At 41.2% G+C, this 16,731-nt stretch overlaps 1 protein-coding gene across 9 annotated transcripts in view; it reads right to left on the minus strand.

Annotated features, from left to right (window-relative positions):
- Positions 1-10,748: 10,748 nt before the first annotated feature.
- AZIN1 (antizyme inhibitor 1) overlaps positions 10,749-16,731 on the minus strand; it is a 34,917-nt gene continuing 28,934 nt past the window's right edge. For 6 of the 9 annotated variants that reach the window (XM_070481427.1, XM_014827948.3, XM_070481432.1 and 3 more), the window contains 3 exons: positions 14,260-14,375; positions 13,292-13,506; positions 10,749-13,058 (listed from right to left, as the gene is read on the minus strand). In XM_070481427.1, coding sequence (XP_070337528.1) covers positions 12,947-13,058; positions 13,292-13,506; positions 14,260-14,375 — 443 coding nt within the window. In that variant the 3' untranslated portion in view covers positions 10,749-12,946. The remainder of the gene's footprint in view (positions 13,059-13,291; positions 13,507-14,259; positions 14,376-16,731) is intronic. The other 3 variants (XM_070481429.1, XM_070481430.1, XM_070481428.1) reach the window with 1 other exon arrangement.

The following is a 16,731-nucleotide window of genomic DNA, read 5'->3' on the forward strand; positions in this document are numbered from 1 at the left end:
GAATTATTCACAGTACACATATAAGGTAACAGCCCGCCCCTCACACACACACACTGGGGTCTGGACAGCACCCTGTAATCAAACACACCACATTCCTCCAGCAAAATGCATGACCATTCACACCAACTAGGATAAATAAACACTACAAGCAGCTTCACCTAAGTTCAGTCAGGTTTTGAGGTCCAATGAGTTTTCACCAAACAAAAAAGACTCTGGGTTTCCAGAGTGTTTTGAATTTTGAATTTGAAGAGACTGTGGACCTGCACTAACTTCTGGGCACACCCAAGGGTTCCATGATGTGAGGGAGTCCCAGCTGTGAACTCAGGCTTTCCCGTTTGCCCCAGTCTCCTACACACTCCGGTGCATGATAACTCCAGGAACCTGAAGAGCTGACTGATTACATGTGATCAAATGTGGGGCATTGGGGTGTGAAGGGGTAGGATTTGGTTGGGTTAGACTTTGGGATGTGCTCATACCTCCTTCTCTACTCCCAGCCACCACCTGCAAACCAATAGACTCCAGCACTTGTGTGGTTGCCCCTGTTTCTTCCTGGATTCACTTCCAGGGCTACACTTGTCCCAGTGGTCCCCACCGGGGAATTTTGAAAGAGTGCAACGAAACTTCTCCAAAACACCCCACCACCCAGGGTGCTACTGTGACCAAAAGGGCACTACTGTCACTTCTGAAGAAGGGTCTTGGAACTAAGACAGTCATTCAACTAAGAGTCCTGAGTTGTGGTGTTACCATTCGCAGCCTCTGTGCTGGGCCTCTCTCAGAGCTTCAGACTGAATATCCAGCCTCCTACTGACATCCCCACTTGATTCCCACCCCAAATTCACCTCAAGTGCAACAAGTCCAAGAACACAGTCACGAACCTTCTCTCAAAACCTGGTCCTATCTATGACCCATGGCAGTGCTCGAGGCTGTCATCTACCCAGTTACACAAGCTAGAAACTCAGAGGCATCTTCTGCCTCCTTCTCCTCCATCCTTCTACTCCTCACAAGGCTTGCCCATTTACCTCAGAAACAGCCCTCCAGCCCTTCCCTGCTCTCCACCTCCACTGCCACCATCTGGTCCCAGTGCAAGAGCCTAACCAGCCCCCTCTTCAACTCTGCCTACTCAGGTCGTTTCTCCACAATGAAGCCACACAAATCTCTTTGAAACACAAACTCAATTATGTCATACAAACCGCAGGGCCACCAGGAGCAGCTGCCCAGGTTTATGGCCTCACCTAGGATTCTGCAGCTCATGACCTACAAAATTGTTTGACAGCTCTGAAACACACCCCACCCCCAGCTATAAAAAGAATAATGCCTCCCCCATCTGTCTCAGGATAAAAATGACAATCCATTAAAAGGCTTGCAGAGCCCTGCCTGGTCTGGCTCTGTCCTGCACACTTGTGTTATGAGTCTCTATGCTCCAGGCACACTAGCCTCTTTCTCAGGTCCTTGAATTTCCATCCCATGGCCGTTGCACATGCTGTGCCCCTTGCATGGAACATTCTCCCTCCATCTCTTCACCTGGTTAACTCTGGCTCTTCATTCACATCTCAGTGCAACTATCATTTTACCAGGAAGCTTCCTGATCAAACCCAATGCCCCATCATATGCACCACATGCTACTCCTTCAGAGCTGTGACTCTTCCTTAGTCTTACAGATATTTGTTGATTCCATCCCTGCCTGTCTCCCTCAGGACACTATCGTGTCTGGCTTGCCCATCATGGTGTTCCCAGAACCTGGCCCAGTGCCAGACATGAAGTCGGTGCTTGAAAAATATATGTTCAGTGAATGTGTGAATGAACGAATGATGAGTACTCTGCCCCGTTTGCTTGCCTCTGAGGTCTTGTGTGGAACTCTGCTTACCCATCTCAGGACAAGCCCTGGAGGAGAACCAGAATCATAGAAAGGAGGGGGTGTTTGTGAGCTCATTTATCCATCCAACAAAGAGCATCTGTTATGTGCCAGGCTCTGGGGATATGAAAAAGATGCAGCTCTTATCCTCAGAAGTTACTGAAAAACAGCAGGCAGAGAAACCAGTTGACTGCCTTCAAGACCTTAATTTCCTTTTTTTTCTTCTCCCCAAAGCCCCCCAGTACATAGTTGTATATTCTAGTTGTAGTTCCTACTAGTTGCGGCATGTGGAATGCCACCTCAGCGTGGCTTGATGAGCGGTGCCGTGTCCGTGCCCAGGATCTGAACCAGTGAAACCCTGGGCCGCGAAAGCAGAGTGCGTGAACTTAACCACTCGGCCACCGGGCTGGCCCCAAGAACTTAACTTTTAAACCACAAAAACAACTGCATGGATTTAACAAAGCCACAGCCACACAGGGAACTTTCCCCCACAGATAAAAAGGTCGCTTCTTTGAGCCTGAATCAATCAGCAAAAGTCCCCTTTCCCCCAATCACCTGGTCCTAACTAGTCCCTGCTTTGCTAGTAGCCTCAACCATCTGACCCTTCCAAAAGCCCGGCCTAACCATCTCAGATTGAGATGTCCTGAAGGCTTGCCTCGTATGTTGGTTCCTCGGACACATCGAGCTAAGTAAACTTGGCTTTGTGTGGTCATAGGCATGTCCTTGGTGGGCCTGACACTTCAACTTCAAGAAGTTCAAAACCCACCTGGAAAAAGCCACACTCAAAGTTTATGGGCCCAGCACGCTTCCGCTGCGCTACTCTGCTATCTCAAGACTCAAAGTTTAACAGCCACATCCCTTCAGCATCCAGGTCTTCTAGCCTTTGGTTACATTGTCTCACACCCAGGAACACTAGTTCCTCTTGGACTCAGAGCTACGGAAGTTGTCATGGTAACTGGAAACCTGTACTTTGGCATTTGCAGAGGCAAAGGCTGTTGCTAATAGGGATGGGTGTATGGTGGAGGGGATGGAAAACGAGGCAGGAATCCCCTCTTCCTCCTGGCTCCTCCCCACCTCGAAACTCACTGTAGCAATGCAAAGGACTGAGAGGCGGGGCACTTGTGATGTTCAGAACCATGATAGAAAATAAGAATTTATTACATGAAATCAGCTGAGTACACCAGGAAACAGCTGCTGCAACTTTCAAGGCACTATGAGCAAAGGTAATCCACGCCTGCCATCTAGTGGGCAGATCTGCCATTGCCGCCCCACCCCTGAGCTCTGAGCTGCAGGCTTGGAGAGATGTCTGAGATTGTCCACCAACAGCGAGGCCAGCCAACCGCGTCTGGGCCCTTGTCAGAGAAAGCATTTTGAGCTTAATTGTCCCTGGCGCTGTGCTTTTGCACTATAGAAAGAAAGCCTCACTCATATTCTATGGATGCTTTGAATTTTGTTTAAAAACTTTTAGTTTGGGGGCCAGCCTGGTGGCATAGTGTTTACGTTCCTGCACTCTGCTTCCGCAGCCTGGGGCTTGCCAGTTTGGATCCCAGGCACAGACATATGCACCTCTTGTTAAGCTATGCTGTGGCAGGCGTCCCACATATAAATTAGAGGAAGATGGGCACCGATGTTAGCTCAGGGCCAGTCTTCCTCAGCAAAAAGAGGAGGATTGGCAGCAGTTAGCTCAGGGCTAATCTTCCTCAAAAAACAAAACAATTTTTTTAATTTGAATCAAATGTGTTTCACTTTAACCACGGCTGCTAGGAACCTCAGAGCTAAAATGAAGTCAAGGTTTTTCAGGACCTTATGATGATCACTTTTGTACTAACCTCACCTCTGTTTTATCTCATTTTTAAAGTTTTTCCACTTTGCTATTTTTCTTATCTAGTTTCTATCTTATGTGAGATATTTCAAAGAATTTTTGAAAGAAGGTAGAATCATCAGGAATTCCACACAGTCTCCATAACCTTCCACAACATCTTATTCAGGAGTCTCAGGAGCGAGAGGGTTCAGAGCCCCAGGAGGCATCAAGCTAAGATTCTGTGAGCAGGAACCCGGGAGACACCATGGCTAACACATAGTGAATCTTTACTATACGCCGGGCACTTTTCTAAGCACTTGAAAGGCAAAAACTCATTGAATTCTTACAATCCTAATTTTTTATAGGTGAGGAAATAAAACTCAGAGTTTGGGGGCAATTTGTCACACAGTAATAACTAATACGCACTGTTTGTGGAAGAGGTGATTGCGGCTCAGAGAAGTTAAATAATTTGTCCAAGGTCACACAGCTAGTAAATGGTAGAACTGGAGTCAGGATGCCTCAAGTCCATATTCTTAACCACTAGGTTCTACTGCTGCTGTGTGAGCTATGAGTCAGGCATCAGCTGAGGACAGAGCAGGGAAAAGAAACTCTGTTTTCAGGGTCACAGGCTGGAAGAGGAGCCAGGGTTCTGTGTGGCACAGAATCACCCATGGTTGCTTAGTATGTGATTGGGTTTGTGTGGATATTATACAGTTGCTGACTCCAGCCCAGCCCAGCGTCCTGGATAAGGGATATAGGGGACCTAAAGGGTCAGAGGACTGACTATGCTAGCCCTAAAGCTCGAGTCGGGGCTGGTCTGTCTCTCAGATGGAATCTAGAAGTCAGTGGAAAGGCTCTAGCTGGCCCCCTGGAATGGAAGTGCCACGTGGGCAGGGATTTGGGGCTGTTCTGTTTACTGCTGTCCCAGTGCTAGAATAGTGCCTGGCCTCTAAACATCAAAGAGTACTTGTTAAAGAGTAAACAATGAAATGAACCGGTGACTGATACACTGCACTCTCCCTCGAGCTTTGCTGTGCAGGAGTTAAGCTGTCTGAGAGGTGCTGAGGGATCTCAGGGGATAACCAGCAAGTCGGGGCCTTCTGTGTGAGGGCTGAGAAGGGCCTAGAAAGCACAGATCCCAGGCAGGACCGTGAAGGGAGATTTTCAAGCAGAATAGTGATTCAAGCAGACTAGCTTCAGAAGCTCACTGCAGCCGTAAGGATGGTGGCCCGAGGGGAGACCCTGGCAGCAGAGAGACCAGTTAGAAACCATTAAAACGATCCAGGTGAGAGACAGGAGGGGGTCAAATTGGCAAGGTTCTAGAACCAGGCATGGTCCCTGGCCTGCCTCTTGCCCCACTGGGGCTTGAGTCAGTTTGGTGCCGCAGATCTTCTGGATCATGCAGTGTGGGCGGTCAGCAGGCTGGAGCTGGGAGAGATGAGTCGGGTGCAAAGAAATGGATGATGGCCTTCTGAGCTGCACGTCTCGGGGCTGAGTTATGGGAAGACAGATTAAAATGTTGAGAACCAAAAGGGGACACTCAGGCTGAAGAACCTAGTTCTTGGACATGTTCTCATGCCCTCAGTTGCCCTCTGGGCCAGGCCTTAGGGGACTGAACCCAGGGTTCCCTCTCCCCTAGAGAACCATCTGGAAGGTTGCAGAGTAGTCACATCCCTTTGGGAGGTACATTTGAATCTAGCATTTCCAGGCATTGTAGGTGTACCTGAGGGCTCGTCCGAGGGGTGAACTGACTTCAGATGGTCTCCCTGGATTTTCTCTTCCAGTGTCACGGTGCACCTGCAATACCTGAAGGCCGTTCACTGCACTATTGGAGAAAAATGGTTTAAAATTATTGGAAGCGGCAGAAGCAAAATGCTGGGCAGTCAGCGTTAATGGTGAAGTCAAACTTTCCCCATAGGGAGAAAGAGGATTGTAATGTTAGAATGAAAAGAGGTGTCTAGAAGGCAGTGCCACAGAATTTTAAAAGCAGTTGTCCCTGTTGGAGAACTTTCAGACGATTTTTAAAAAACTGGCTTCTTTATACTTTTCTGTATTAATGGAATTTTTATAATTTCAAAGAATTTTATAATAACAGTAAAAAAACAAAGATTCCTTAACTTTGTAGAAAAAGGAAAGATAAACAAAAGCAAGCAGGAAAGCTTGAAAATGTGAAATGGAAGAAAGGGAGGGAACAGAAGGAGCAACCACTGAGAAGGGGAGGAAGGGGACAGGCAGGGGCCTAGGCAGTCAGGTCAGGGGTCAAATGTCAAGATAGTGCCCTGTTCTGAATGGTCACAAAGATACATGTTATGGGTTGTGTCCCCCAAAATTCACATGTTCAAGTCCTAACCCCTAGTACCTCAGAACATGACCTTATTTGGAGATAGGATCATCGCAGATGTAATTAAAGTTAACATGAGGTCATTAGGGTGGGCCCTAATCCAATATGACTGGTGTCCTTATAGAGAGAGGAGACACATACATTCTCCCGAATGCCATGTAATCATGAAGATGGCCCTTTCCAAACCAAGGAGAGAGGAATGGGACAGATCCTTCCCTCACAGCCCTCAGAAGGAACTAACCCTTACAATGCCTTATCTTGGACTTCTGGCGTCCAGAACTGGGAAACAAAACACTTCTGTTATTTAAGCCCCTCAGTTGGTGGCACATTGTTACAGCAGCCCTAGCAAACTAGCACACGTCTTAGTAGGAACTGTGGTTCTGACCTTCTTAAATAGACGCTAAACATGATATACAGTCTTTTTCTTTTAGTGACTGAATACTGTGGTGCTCCACCAAGATTCTCTGTAGGGCTCATGGACCCAGCCCCCAGCACCAGGAATAGCAGCTGCTGAAGGCTCACAACTTAAGGCTGGGCTTTTAGTTCCAATGTGTGTGTCGGTAGTTTTTGCTTTCCTTTGCTCAACTGCCATCAGATTGCTGTCATTTGAGAGTGGGGATGCTGATAGTGAAGGCTTGAATGTAATCTTTCATTACTGATACACTTTTCAACTTTGGTCTGGACAGGGTGATAGAAGTCAGTTCCATCACAATGTTTTGAAACTGCTTTGTTACAAGGCGATTTTTTTAGGTATCAATGATAACATACTGTGAACTTCATGGTTCCTAATATATGATTTTCAACTTCTAGAAATGCTAGTGAAAACAGAAAGCTGCACTCAATTGAATCAAACTGCTTAGGAATACACAAAACACACATTGCCCAAATATCTACCAGCTAACCTCAGTTCACCAAGTGTGTTATGAGCCACATCCATTCACAACCAGTGTTACAACTTTGCAATTTCAGATAACCTTCCCTCCCACCACTTCACAATAACTCACAAGCTGCAACCCTTCTACTTTCACAAACTGTCAGTCTTTTTCAAGGTAAAGTGCTACAGTGATTGTAGTATCTACGTATTTCTTAACTATTTAACATTGTGTAAAACTGTACTGCCATTTTAAATCAGTTATTATCAATACTGTAATGTTGCACTGACAAAGTTCGACTGTACTGTTCCTCACTCCATTTTTCCCATCAGCCTTGTGCAATTTCACGGTGTAAAGATTTCTAGGAAAGCATTTGCCAAGTTACAGCAGAACTGACTGCATAAGTAAAGGGAGGGGACAGTAGCATCATGCCACTTGGGAAGTAGTTTTTTCCTCCTTGACATGAACTTCTCACATGTTCAGCTCTACACTCATGACATTCCCTGACCTTTTCATCAGTCTAAAATACTCTAACTCCAGTGCTTATTGGGGCAACATGCAGGTAAGAATAGCTGAATCCATTTTTAACAAATATTTTTAAGTGACGCCTTTCTTTTGAGAAGCACCGAAGTTCTCCTCCCTCTCACAGCAAGCTAAGTGTGGTGTTTACAGTCTTGGAGAACTAGAAAAGGAGGAAACCAAACTTTGAAAATGCTCTCAGTTCCTTTATTTCTGTTGCGAATTTAACAGTAAAGGAGAATATTTTAAGAGGGTAGGTTTAAGTCATAGACAAGTAAAGCAGAGGGGTATTACTGAGCAGTAAAACATATAAGGAAATTGCCTTAGATGCATTAAGACTGGTTTCTAGCAACAAAAGCTAAGAGTATGTGTGACTAAGTATTGCATAAGTTACAACTTAAAAGCATCCCAATAAGCTTAAAAAGAACAATTTTAGATAAATGCAGAAATTAACATCCAATTCCTGTATGTCTCTATGGTAAACGATTGCTGGCATAGGTGTACCAACAATCCACAAAAGTATAAAACTTTAGAGTGGATTCAAGTCAAACGTTAAAATGCTCTCATGAGCTATTCTTGTAGCCTTGTACAGGACCTTTACCTTTTTGTATTTTAGATACCAGAATACCTTGAAAATACCTCTCAAATTTAGTCCCATGAAGCAGATCAGAATAGTTCAAATGGCTTCTCCAAATCTAAAAGGCCTGTTAATTTTACACCTATGTTTATGCATGTGATATATACTGAGAGGCACATTAACAATGGTGGACTGCAAATGCATCTATTCTTGTTGCTCCCTGAACTAAAAGGACATTTATAAAGGGAAAAACAAGGATGGAGAGAATTAGAAGAGAACATGAAAAAGCAGAAGCTGGAAAGTAGGCAGGTTAGTAAATTACTTAGCAGCTGAGGGAAATGGAATTCCAATTAGTGGGGAAAACAAAAAACTCAAATTCTAAAAGGTGCGGGAATTGGCAGCAGTCACAACCTCTGGAGGTAGGGGCAAAATAACTACTGTCTGCAAGTCTAAATTCAAACCCCAGATCCTTTTTCATATGCCAAACAGCTGGGTGAGAGCCCTCTCTCATTCCACAAGACTGGAGATTTGTTCTCTGGAGAGGGTAAATGGGCCTCTGGAATGGTTGACACTCGGCACCACTGAGGGCAGGGGTGCTCTACTGTACACTGAATACAGGAGCCCAACATTTGACCCGACTGACTTGGCTTCCAGAATGCTGGCAGATGGCCCATCACCCCTCAGGCAGGAGACATGTAGAGCATTCACTAAGAATCAGGAGACTTCAAAATAACAACATTCAGAGGTTCCCCAATGAACCCACCACAACAGATCACGTTGTTTCAGTTGATAAACTGCACTCACACACACAAGAGCTTAGGTCTTTTGTCCTCCGCTCAGACACAAAGTTACTAGGTATCTGAGGAATGCCTCTAATCATGAAATATACAGACTAATTCAAAAACAGAAGACGACAACTTAGAGAAAACAGGCTATCTAGAATTGGGGAGAGAATGCGGAAGTGGGAACTTCCAAAAAAACTACCATTTTCAGAGATAAAAGAAATTGTACCCTTAGCTTGGAAAGTAAAACTTGCAGAAATAGAAAATAGAAGACTTGCAATATGGAGCTGAGAAAATCTCCCAGAAAGGACAGCAATTTGACAAACAGAAAATATATGGGTTAATCAAGGAAATCCAGAGAATTAAAATTCCTAAATTTTAGCCAAGTGTCTCCTTCCTCTGCATACTCCTAACATTGAGTGGTGACAAGGTGGTGTGCACAGGCACACTCCAGATGAAGTCTGGCACCATTATTTAGGAAAAGCTTTAACTGGAATTTGGGACTTATCCCCCTAGGAGTTTACCATAAGATCTTTCTGCACTCTTACGCAACCCCTTTTTTCAACACCAATGCACAACCATTCATTGATTAGTCAACTGCAGATTCCTAACTTCTCAATTTCCCATAATTGATCCAGTGCTAATCTTCTCACTAGGCCATCAACTGCAAAGGGTTTTGACAAGCATAAACAGCATTACGGTAGAATCAGAGCTTGAAAGACCAGCTGAAGTCCATACTATAGGTCAAAGAATTCAGGAATAACACAACACTCAAAAGGAGCAGGTTGGGTAGAACGAGCCTTCTTTTCACTGTCATTAAAAAAGTTTGCCCAGTCCCAGTTTCCAACAGATAAAACCCAAATCTTTCAACTGTGTAATACTCAAGTCAGAGTGCCTTGAGCCTGGGGTGGTTTTGTGTTCCCCTATCTATACTCCTTTCTGGGTGAAGATATGTACTATGATTAAGATGACACGTGGCACCCACAATCTGTATTAAGGAAAAACAAAATTCTTCAGTACATTTAAGAGTAGGAACTGCTACTTTTTAGAAAACTTGTCAGGTTAGCTTTAACTTGCCCAAGTAGATGGCTGCACAATACTAGAATTTCTACAAACTTAAACCCTTTTCCTATTTCTATACTTTCCCCTCCTCCGAAATAGCAACAGAAAGAGCTGGGGGTAAAAAACCCAATGCAAACCATCTCTGGCTCAAATCTGATTCCAGTCCCAAGAGAAGGAAAAAGCTCCAGAAATCACAGAAGTAACTTACTTTTGCTCTCAAAATGTGGCCACCTTAAAGCTGGTAGCTCATCACTTTAAGTAGGTAGAGATCAGCCTCCAGCAAATGCCAGTCTAGACCAGAACTAGTTTCTATGTCTAGCTTCTAGGCCAGGTTTATTCCCATTAGAAAAGGCTGCATCTGCAAAATACTCACACCATACTTCTATTCTGTCTTCAGCATGCATGCGACAGGAATTAGAGAATTTGTAGGATTTTTCACAACTTGAATGTGGAAGACTACTAGGTAACTTTTTTCCTGATTTCGTACTTTGAAGCCAATTAATTCTTTACTACATTGTTGGTCAAGCTGCTAATAACTACAGTGAGGAAATAGTAACTCCCTGAGACAAGGGACAAAAACAGAGATTGAACAATGTGGCTTTTTTAACCCAATATCTGTAGTGAATGGTATCAGTACCCATGTTTACTTGGAATATGTAGCTTAATTTATATAGATTTCATCTGGTCTAAGTTTAAAGTTGTTAGGGGGCTGGCGAATTAATGTATCTAGAAAATGTGGTCCTAAAAATATCTCAGTGTTCATATATATAGTATTGAACTTCATCAAAACCTTCATTGTCCCATATGCAATACCCAGCATTTTACCAGATTCAATGTTATTTTGTAATAAAGCAAAATTCTGAAAGAATGCTTCAAAGTTAACATACACAAGGGTGATACGTAAAATTTCAACTCTTTCACAATTGAAGCCAAGGTAAAACGTAAGGAGGAATAAAAACATTTTATCTGTGTATTCAGAACCACACACACGTTACCTTTACAGTTCAATTTACTATATAGAAATCATTTGGGTTTTATATTTTCAGTTAAATTCTGAACTGAGATAACATCATAAAAAAAAAAAGATCATTACATTAATTCAGTACTTTTTTAGCATACCAAATTGAAATACATTAAGTTCAAACTTCAGATTTATGGCAAACAGTCTTCAAATACAATACAGACGTTTCTTAAAGTTACCATATCATTCACATGTGGTATTTGCAACTCTGAGCTGTTATACATGGAATAGCTCTCCTATGAATACGGCAAAATTGACATGCCATGAAGCTCCAAGTTGTATAGTCAAGCCAAGGACTCAAAGTCATACTATCTTTTAAAAAGTCTGGCATTTCTGTACCACAAAGCACAACATATAAAGAAGGTTGGGAACGATTCCTCCTCCTTATTACAGTTAAAAAAAGTTGCATGGTAGCTTGAAATTTTGCATAAAACCCCGTATTATACCTTGGAAAAGTCCAAGGGTAATTAGATGACAACGGATTTAGGGGTCCTAAATTTTTTTTTTAAGTAGAACCCACGAAATTCAAATGGGCATTAATCAAATCAAAAAATATTAAGCACCTACTGGTTTAAGATTGAAATTTATTAGAGATTCATGATCAATTTCTTTCCACCTTGAAATCAAGGTGTAAAAACCAGCTATTAAGTGCATTCCAAACTCATCCTATGTAGCACAGGTAGAATTTTCTGTCCATTGGCACCAAAGTGAAGTCACATTTCCTCTTAGGAGACAGAAATTCCACATCTGAACATAGAATAAGTTAGGAAAAATGACCCCTGTTATTTTATTACTTGTGATTCTGAGATCTAGGATTACTAATATACTAGCAGTGAACAATGCAAATTCCTGGCAACAACTGTCAGGTGAGTGATGCTAACTCCCTTCCCTCAATCACCATAAAATTTTAGTATTAAAAGTAATTTACTAAGCTGAACAAATGAGAAATAACAAGAAACTAGTAGCTAAAACAAAACAAACTCCTAAAGTTTGAAATCATTGCAATTGAGAAACTGAAAATAGGTGTGCTTCACCTCAACTCCTCACAACTCTGAATTTAAATAACATCCGTGCAAAAGAGCATCAGGTTTCTGGATACAGATGTAGCCCTTCTTTAAGTTTTAGTGTGCTGCAGAGTTTTCTGCAATTTTATTTCCCTCTCTCCAATTTTATTCCAAGTATTTAATAGAATCTTCCATTTCAGCCAAAAGATTTGTGATTCAAAAATTTACTAAGGTACTCTATGCATTCTATCTATACAGAAACATCTACTAATGATTACAATTGGTTTATGCAGGATTACCATTTTTGGTGTTAAACATCATACTTACTGCACATCAACTCTCCATAATGAATCTGAACTTCACAATGATTTACCAAACATTTTACTTAAATTACTAATTAAATAACTGAAAAATGTACTGAGCCAAACTAAATGTAAATGAGCAATAAAGGAAAATAACCTTCAAACAGTCCATATACACATCTATTTCAAAACTACCTTTGCTAGCTAGCCCCTTTCCCAAAGTTTTAGCCTGAAAAAACAGTAAAATCTACACAAAATTTTATTGCAATCATACAAGGGTTACATTAGGTCAAATACAACAAATACTATGATGCAATTTTACATTTATTAAACTACAGTTCAAAGCACAAATTTACACATTCTAAATACACTAAACGTATCTAAGGAAGTCACACTGGTCTTTCACTGACATCTGATATATCTGGGTGAAAGACATTAACTTTACAAGACTTTTTAACACGAATCCTTAGTATAAAAACTGTGTACTTGTATGTAAACGGTTTAATGGGGAACCCAATTAATGGGCTTCCATCTCCACTAAGTCATCCATTTTGTTGCATATTTTATTTTAAACGCTTAAGGGGATAGGACAAACTGGTAAGTTTAAATCTGGATACATTATCTAAATCTCCCAATTTCACCCAGTAAATTATAGATAAAAGCTGATTTCGTCTGGTCCCAAATAGCTATTACTAATAGTTTTGTTTCCAAGAGAATTAACAGAATAAGATTGATCGAATTTTTTCCACATTGGAATGTAGACCAGACAAGCTTAACCTGCAACTTCAGATCTAAAGAAGCGTTAATGCCTGTTTAAGCTTCAGTGGAAAAGCTGTCTTCTTGGCTCAGCTGAATGCAAGAAGGCACAAAGAAATAGTTCTTCATCATTGTGTCTGAAGTAATCCCAGCATCTTGCATCTCATACCTACATAAAAAGAAAAAAATAAGCATAATTCTAAATTTAAGCAAAAAGACCACACAACAAAAATAACCAATGGACAATGAAACAGGACTATGAAATCTAGTTTTTTAGGAATGCTTAAAAGATCATTTTATTATTACTTCTAAGTGATGCATTCATCACAGAATTAAAATTAGCAAACATTTCATGTCACCTCAAATACCCAGTCTGCTTTAAAAACACCAACACCACCTTACCAATCACTAAATGACATCATGTAATAAACAGCTGGCCTCTGAAAATCATTAAAAGCAGATGGTTCATGGAAAGAATCCGCTCCCATGTTATCAAAGATAAGCCAATCTCCCACATTCAGCTCAGGAAGAAGACAGTTTTCCACAATTTGATCAAGCTCATCACAGGATGGACCCCAAAGGCTGCTTGTAAACAGAGGCTCATCTTCCTTGTATTTCTGTAGGAAAGGAAAGGTGTTTTTTTAAACTTAAGTTTTTACTCATGCAGGTACTGAATTTCAGGGTGGATAAGAGCCTTTTTCAGTATCTCAGATCCAACGTGCCCATGGAAGAAAGGCCTAGAGCTAGGGGCAATGGTGCTCTTCATCTAAGGCAACAGCAGACTACAGGGACTCAGCCAGAGGAATGGAAATCCTCAAAAAAGGGCAATATTCAGAAACCTAAAATATGTCTCCAAAACTTGGGATGCACCTTGGGGCCAGTCCAGTGGCATAGGGGTTAAGATGGCATGCTGTGCTTTGGCAGCCCAGGTTTCTTGGTTTCAGAGCCTGGGTGCAGACCCACACACCTCTCATCAAGCTATGCTGTGGCAGCAACCCACATACACAAAATAGAGAAGACTAGCACAGATGTTAGCTCAGCGCCAATCTTCCTCACCAAAAAACATAAATAAAAAATTAAAAAATTGGGATGGATCTTAAAAATAACAGCTCAGTTTAGGGGCCGGCCTGGTGGTGCAGCAGTTAAGTTTGCACGTTCTGCTTTGGCAGCCTGGGGTTCAACAAGTTGGGATCCCAGGTGCAGACCTACAGACCACTTGTCAAGCCATGTTGTGGCAGGCGCCCCACACATAAAGTAGAGGAAGATGGGCACGGATATCAGGCTCAAGGCTAATGTGGCTCAAAAAAAAACCAGTTCAGTTTATAAAATGCCAAATAAGCAGTTTTGACATTATTTGTAATAAAACTTGCCTTGTGAACCTCTGGAAAGGTATTTAAGTCCTCAGACAGTTTACTTGCAAAAGAACCATAAACACCATCGTTCATGTAATACATGAAGGCTGGCTCATCACTTCCGGTTTTTTCTACTGAAATAGGAAAAGTGAAGATGAATTTATTGTAAAATGTCTAAAGGGCATATCAAATAGGTTGAATATCTATAGAACTGACTTGTAATTTTCACATTTCTCAAAATACTTAACTTTAAAAAACGCTGATATATGACATCCCTTAAAACAAATCTGTTAGCCTAAAAAACTGAACACATACTTCACAAAGAAAGATAACCAAGGACCACATGAAAAAAGCATTCTGGGGCCAGCCTGGTGGCGCAGTGGTTAGGTTCACCGGTTTGGATCTGGGGTGCGGACCTGTGCACCACTTACCAAGCCATGCTGTGGCAAGCATCCCATGTATAAAATGGAGGAAGATGGGCATAGATGTTAGTTCAGGGTAAATCTTCCTCAAATAAGAAAAAAAACATGTTCTACATCATTTGTCACCAGATAAATGCAAATTAAAACTACAATGAGTTACCACCACCACACACCTACAGAGTGGATAAACTTTAAAAGACAATACAAAAAAAATCAGTGAAGGTACGGAGCAACCAGAACTTGCACATATATATTGCCAGTGGAAGGGTAAAATGGTAATGCCACTTTGAAAACACCTCTCTACGATCCAGCAATTCTGTTCTTAGTTATTTACTCAAAAGAAATTTAAAAATAGTCCACAAGACTTGTATAAGAAGGTTCCTAATAGTTATACTTATAATAGCCCAAAACTGGAAACCAAATTTTCAGCAGCAAGAGAATGGATAACTGCACATTCATTCAGAGTGGAATATTAAGCAATAAACATGAAACAAAATAGTTCAATCAGACACTGTAGTGAGCCATCTTAAAAGAATATATGCTTTACGATTCCATTTATATGAAGTTCAAGGGCAGCCCAGACTAATCTAAAGTGGAGAAATAATCAGAAGAGTGACGGGCAAGGGAACAAAATTGGGAAAAAAACTCTAAGATACAAAAATTTTTTATATTTTGATAACGGATGTTGGTGTATACCTTCATTAACTCATCAAATCATATACTTAAGATTGTGCTCACTGTATATAAATTTATGTTAAAAAATCCTGAAAAGACACTGAACTCTAGTTAAATGCTTTGCTTTTCTGCAGTGGCATAGGTTAGCTATTGTGGAAACACCTTCTGTGTATTCTACGTTTAAGCAAATTGTGTGTTTGTGTATGGATCCATACACACTTATATTAAGGATGAAGTGAGTCAGGTTTCTCACTGCCAGGAAAGGGAGAAAAACAGAACACACCCTGTGGTATACCACACTCATGGCTTTTGATGTATAGATATGTGAGTGTATCTATACACACACACATTTCCTAGTTCTCTTCAGTGAGAAAACCTGGAGGCAATGACACATTAGTAGTGAGCACAACCCAATGCTCATTTTTTGGCTTTTAAAATACCACTCTCCATTAATACGAACTAGAGCTGCTTGCAATGCCTGATTCCAGGAAAGGAAGGAAAAGGATAACATGAGCTTGGAACATCTTGATGCACCAGAAAGTAAAGAAGTGCCCAGGTAATAACGTGGGCATGTCAAAAGAACCTAAATTTGGGACAGTAAATAATGAAAATAGTTTATATAACCTACTGAATAAGTACCTAGGAGTCTAAATTTACATAAAAAATAAGAGGGAAGGGAAAACCATTCTTCAGACTGAATAATGGAGTCAGAAATTCATTAACAGATGCTAAAACTAACAGGGTGAAAATACGATAAGAGAGGTTATTTACATGGTCTCAAATTATCTTTCCACTTCATAATGGAGAAAGCTATCTGACACCACATTAACCAAGTGATCAAAATATTAGAACAGACTGCCTCCTAATATGATGCATAGAATATCATTTCATGCCAACAATGCATAACCTGAGGCAGTATCAGACAAACACAAACTGAAACACATTCTACAAAACCTCTACTCTTCAAAAATGTCAAAGTAAAGAAATACAAAGCAATACTGAGGAACTTTCTGTAGTTTAAAAGAGACATGACAATTAAATGAAATGTGCAGCACTGGAATGGATTCTAACTAAGGAAAAACAAAAAGCTTTTATAAAGCACAATACTGGGAAAAACGACAATTTTCTTATGAACTGTGGATGACAGTATTGTACCAAGTCATCTTTTATAACATTGTTACATCCTTGTTTTAGGGAAATATAATTTAGGGTACAGTACCGCAACCTGCTCTCACAAGGTTAAAAAAAATATGCCTATGCATAAATAGACTACTAAGCAATTGGGGCAAAATGAAAAGAGTGAATCTGGGTAACGAGTATATGGAGGTTCCTTAGATTCTTCTTGCAGCTCTTCAAGTTTAAGAAATTAAACTTGGAAGAAAAAAAAACTCTT

Source organism: Equus asinus, chromosome 12 (assembly GCF_041296235.1).
Source record: "Equus asinus isolate D_3611 breed Donkey chromosome 12, EquAss-T2T_v2, whole genome shotgun sequence".
In the NCBI taxonomy this organism is placed as follows: Eukaryota; Metazoa; Chordata; class Mammalia; order Perissodactyla; family Equidae; genus Equus; species Equus asinus.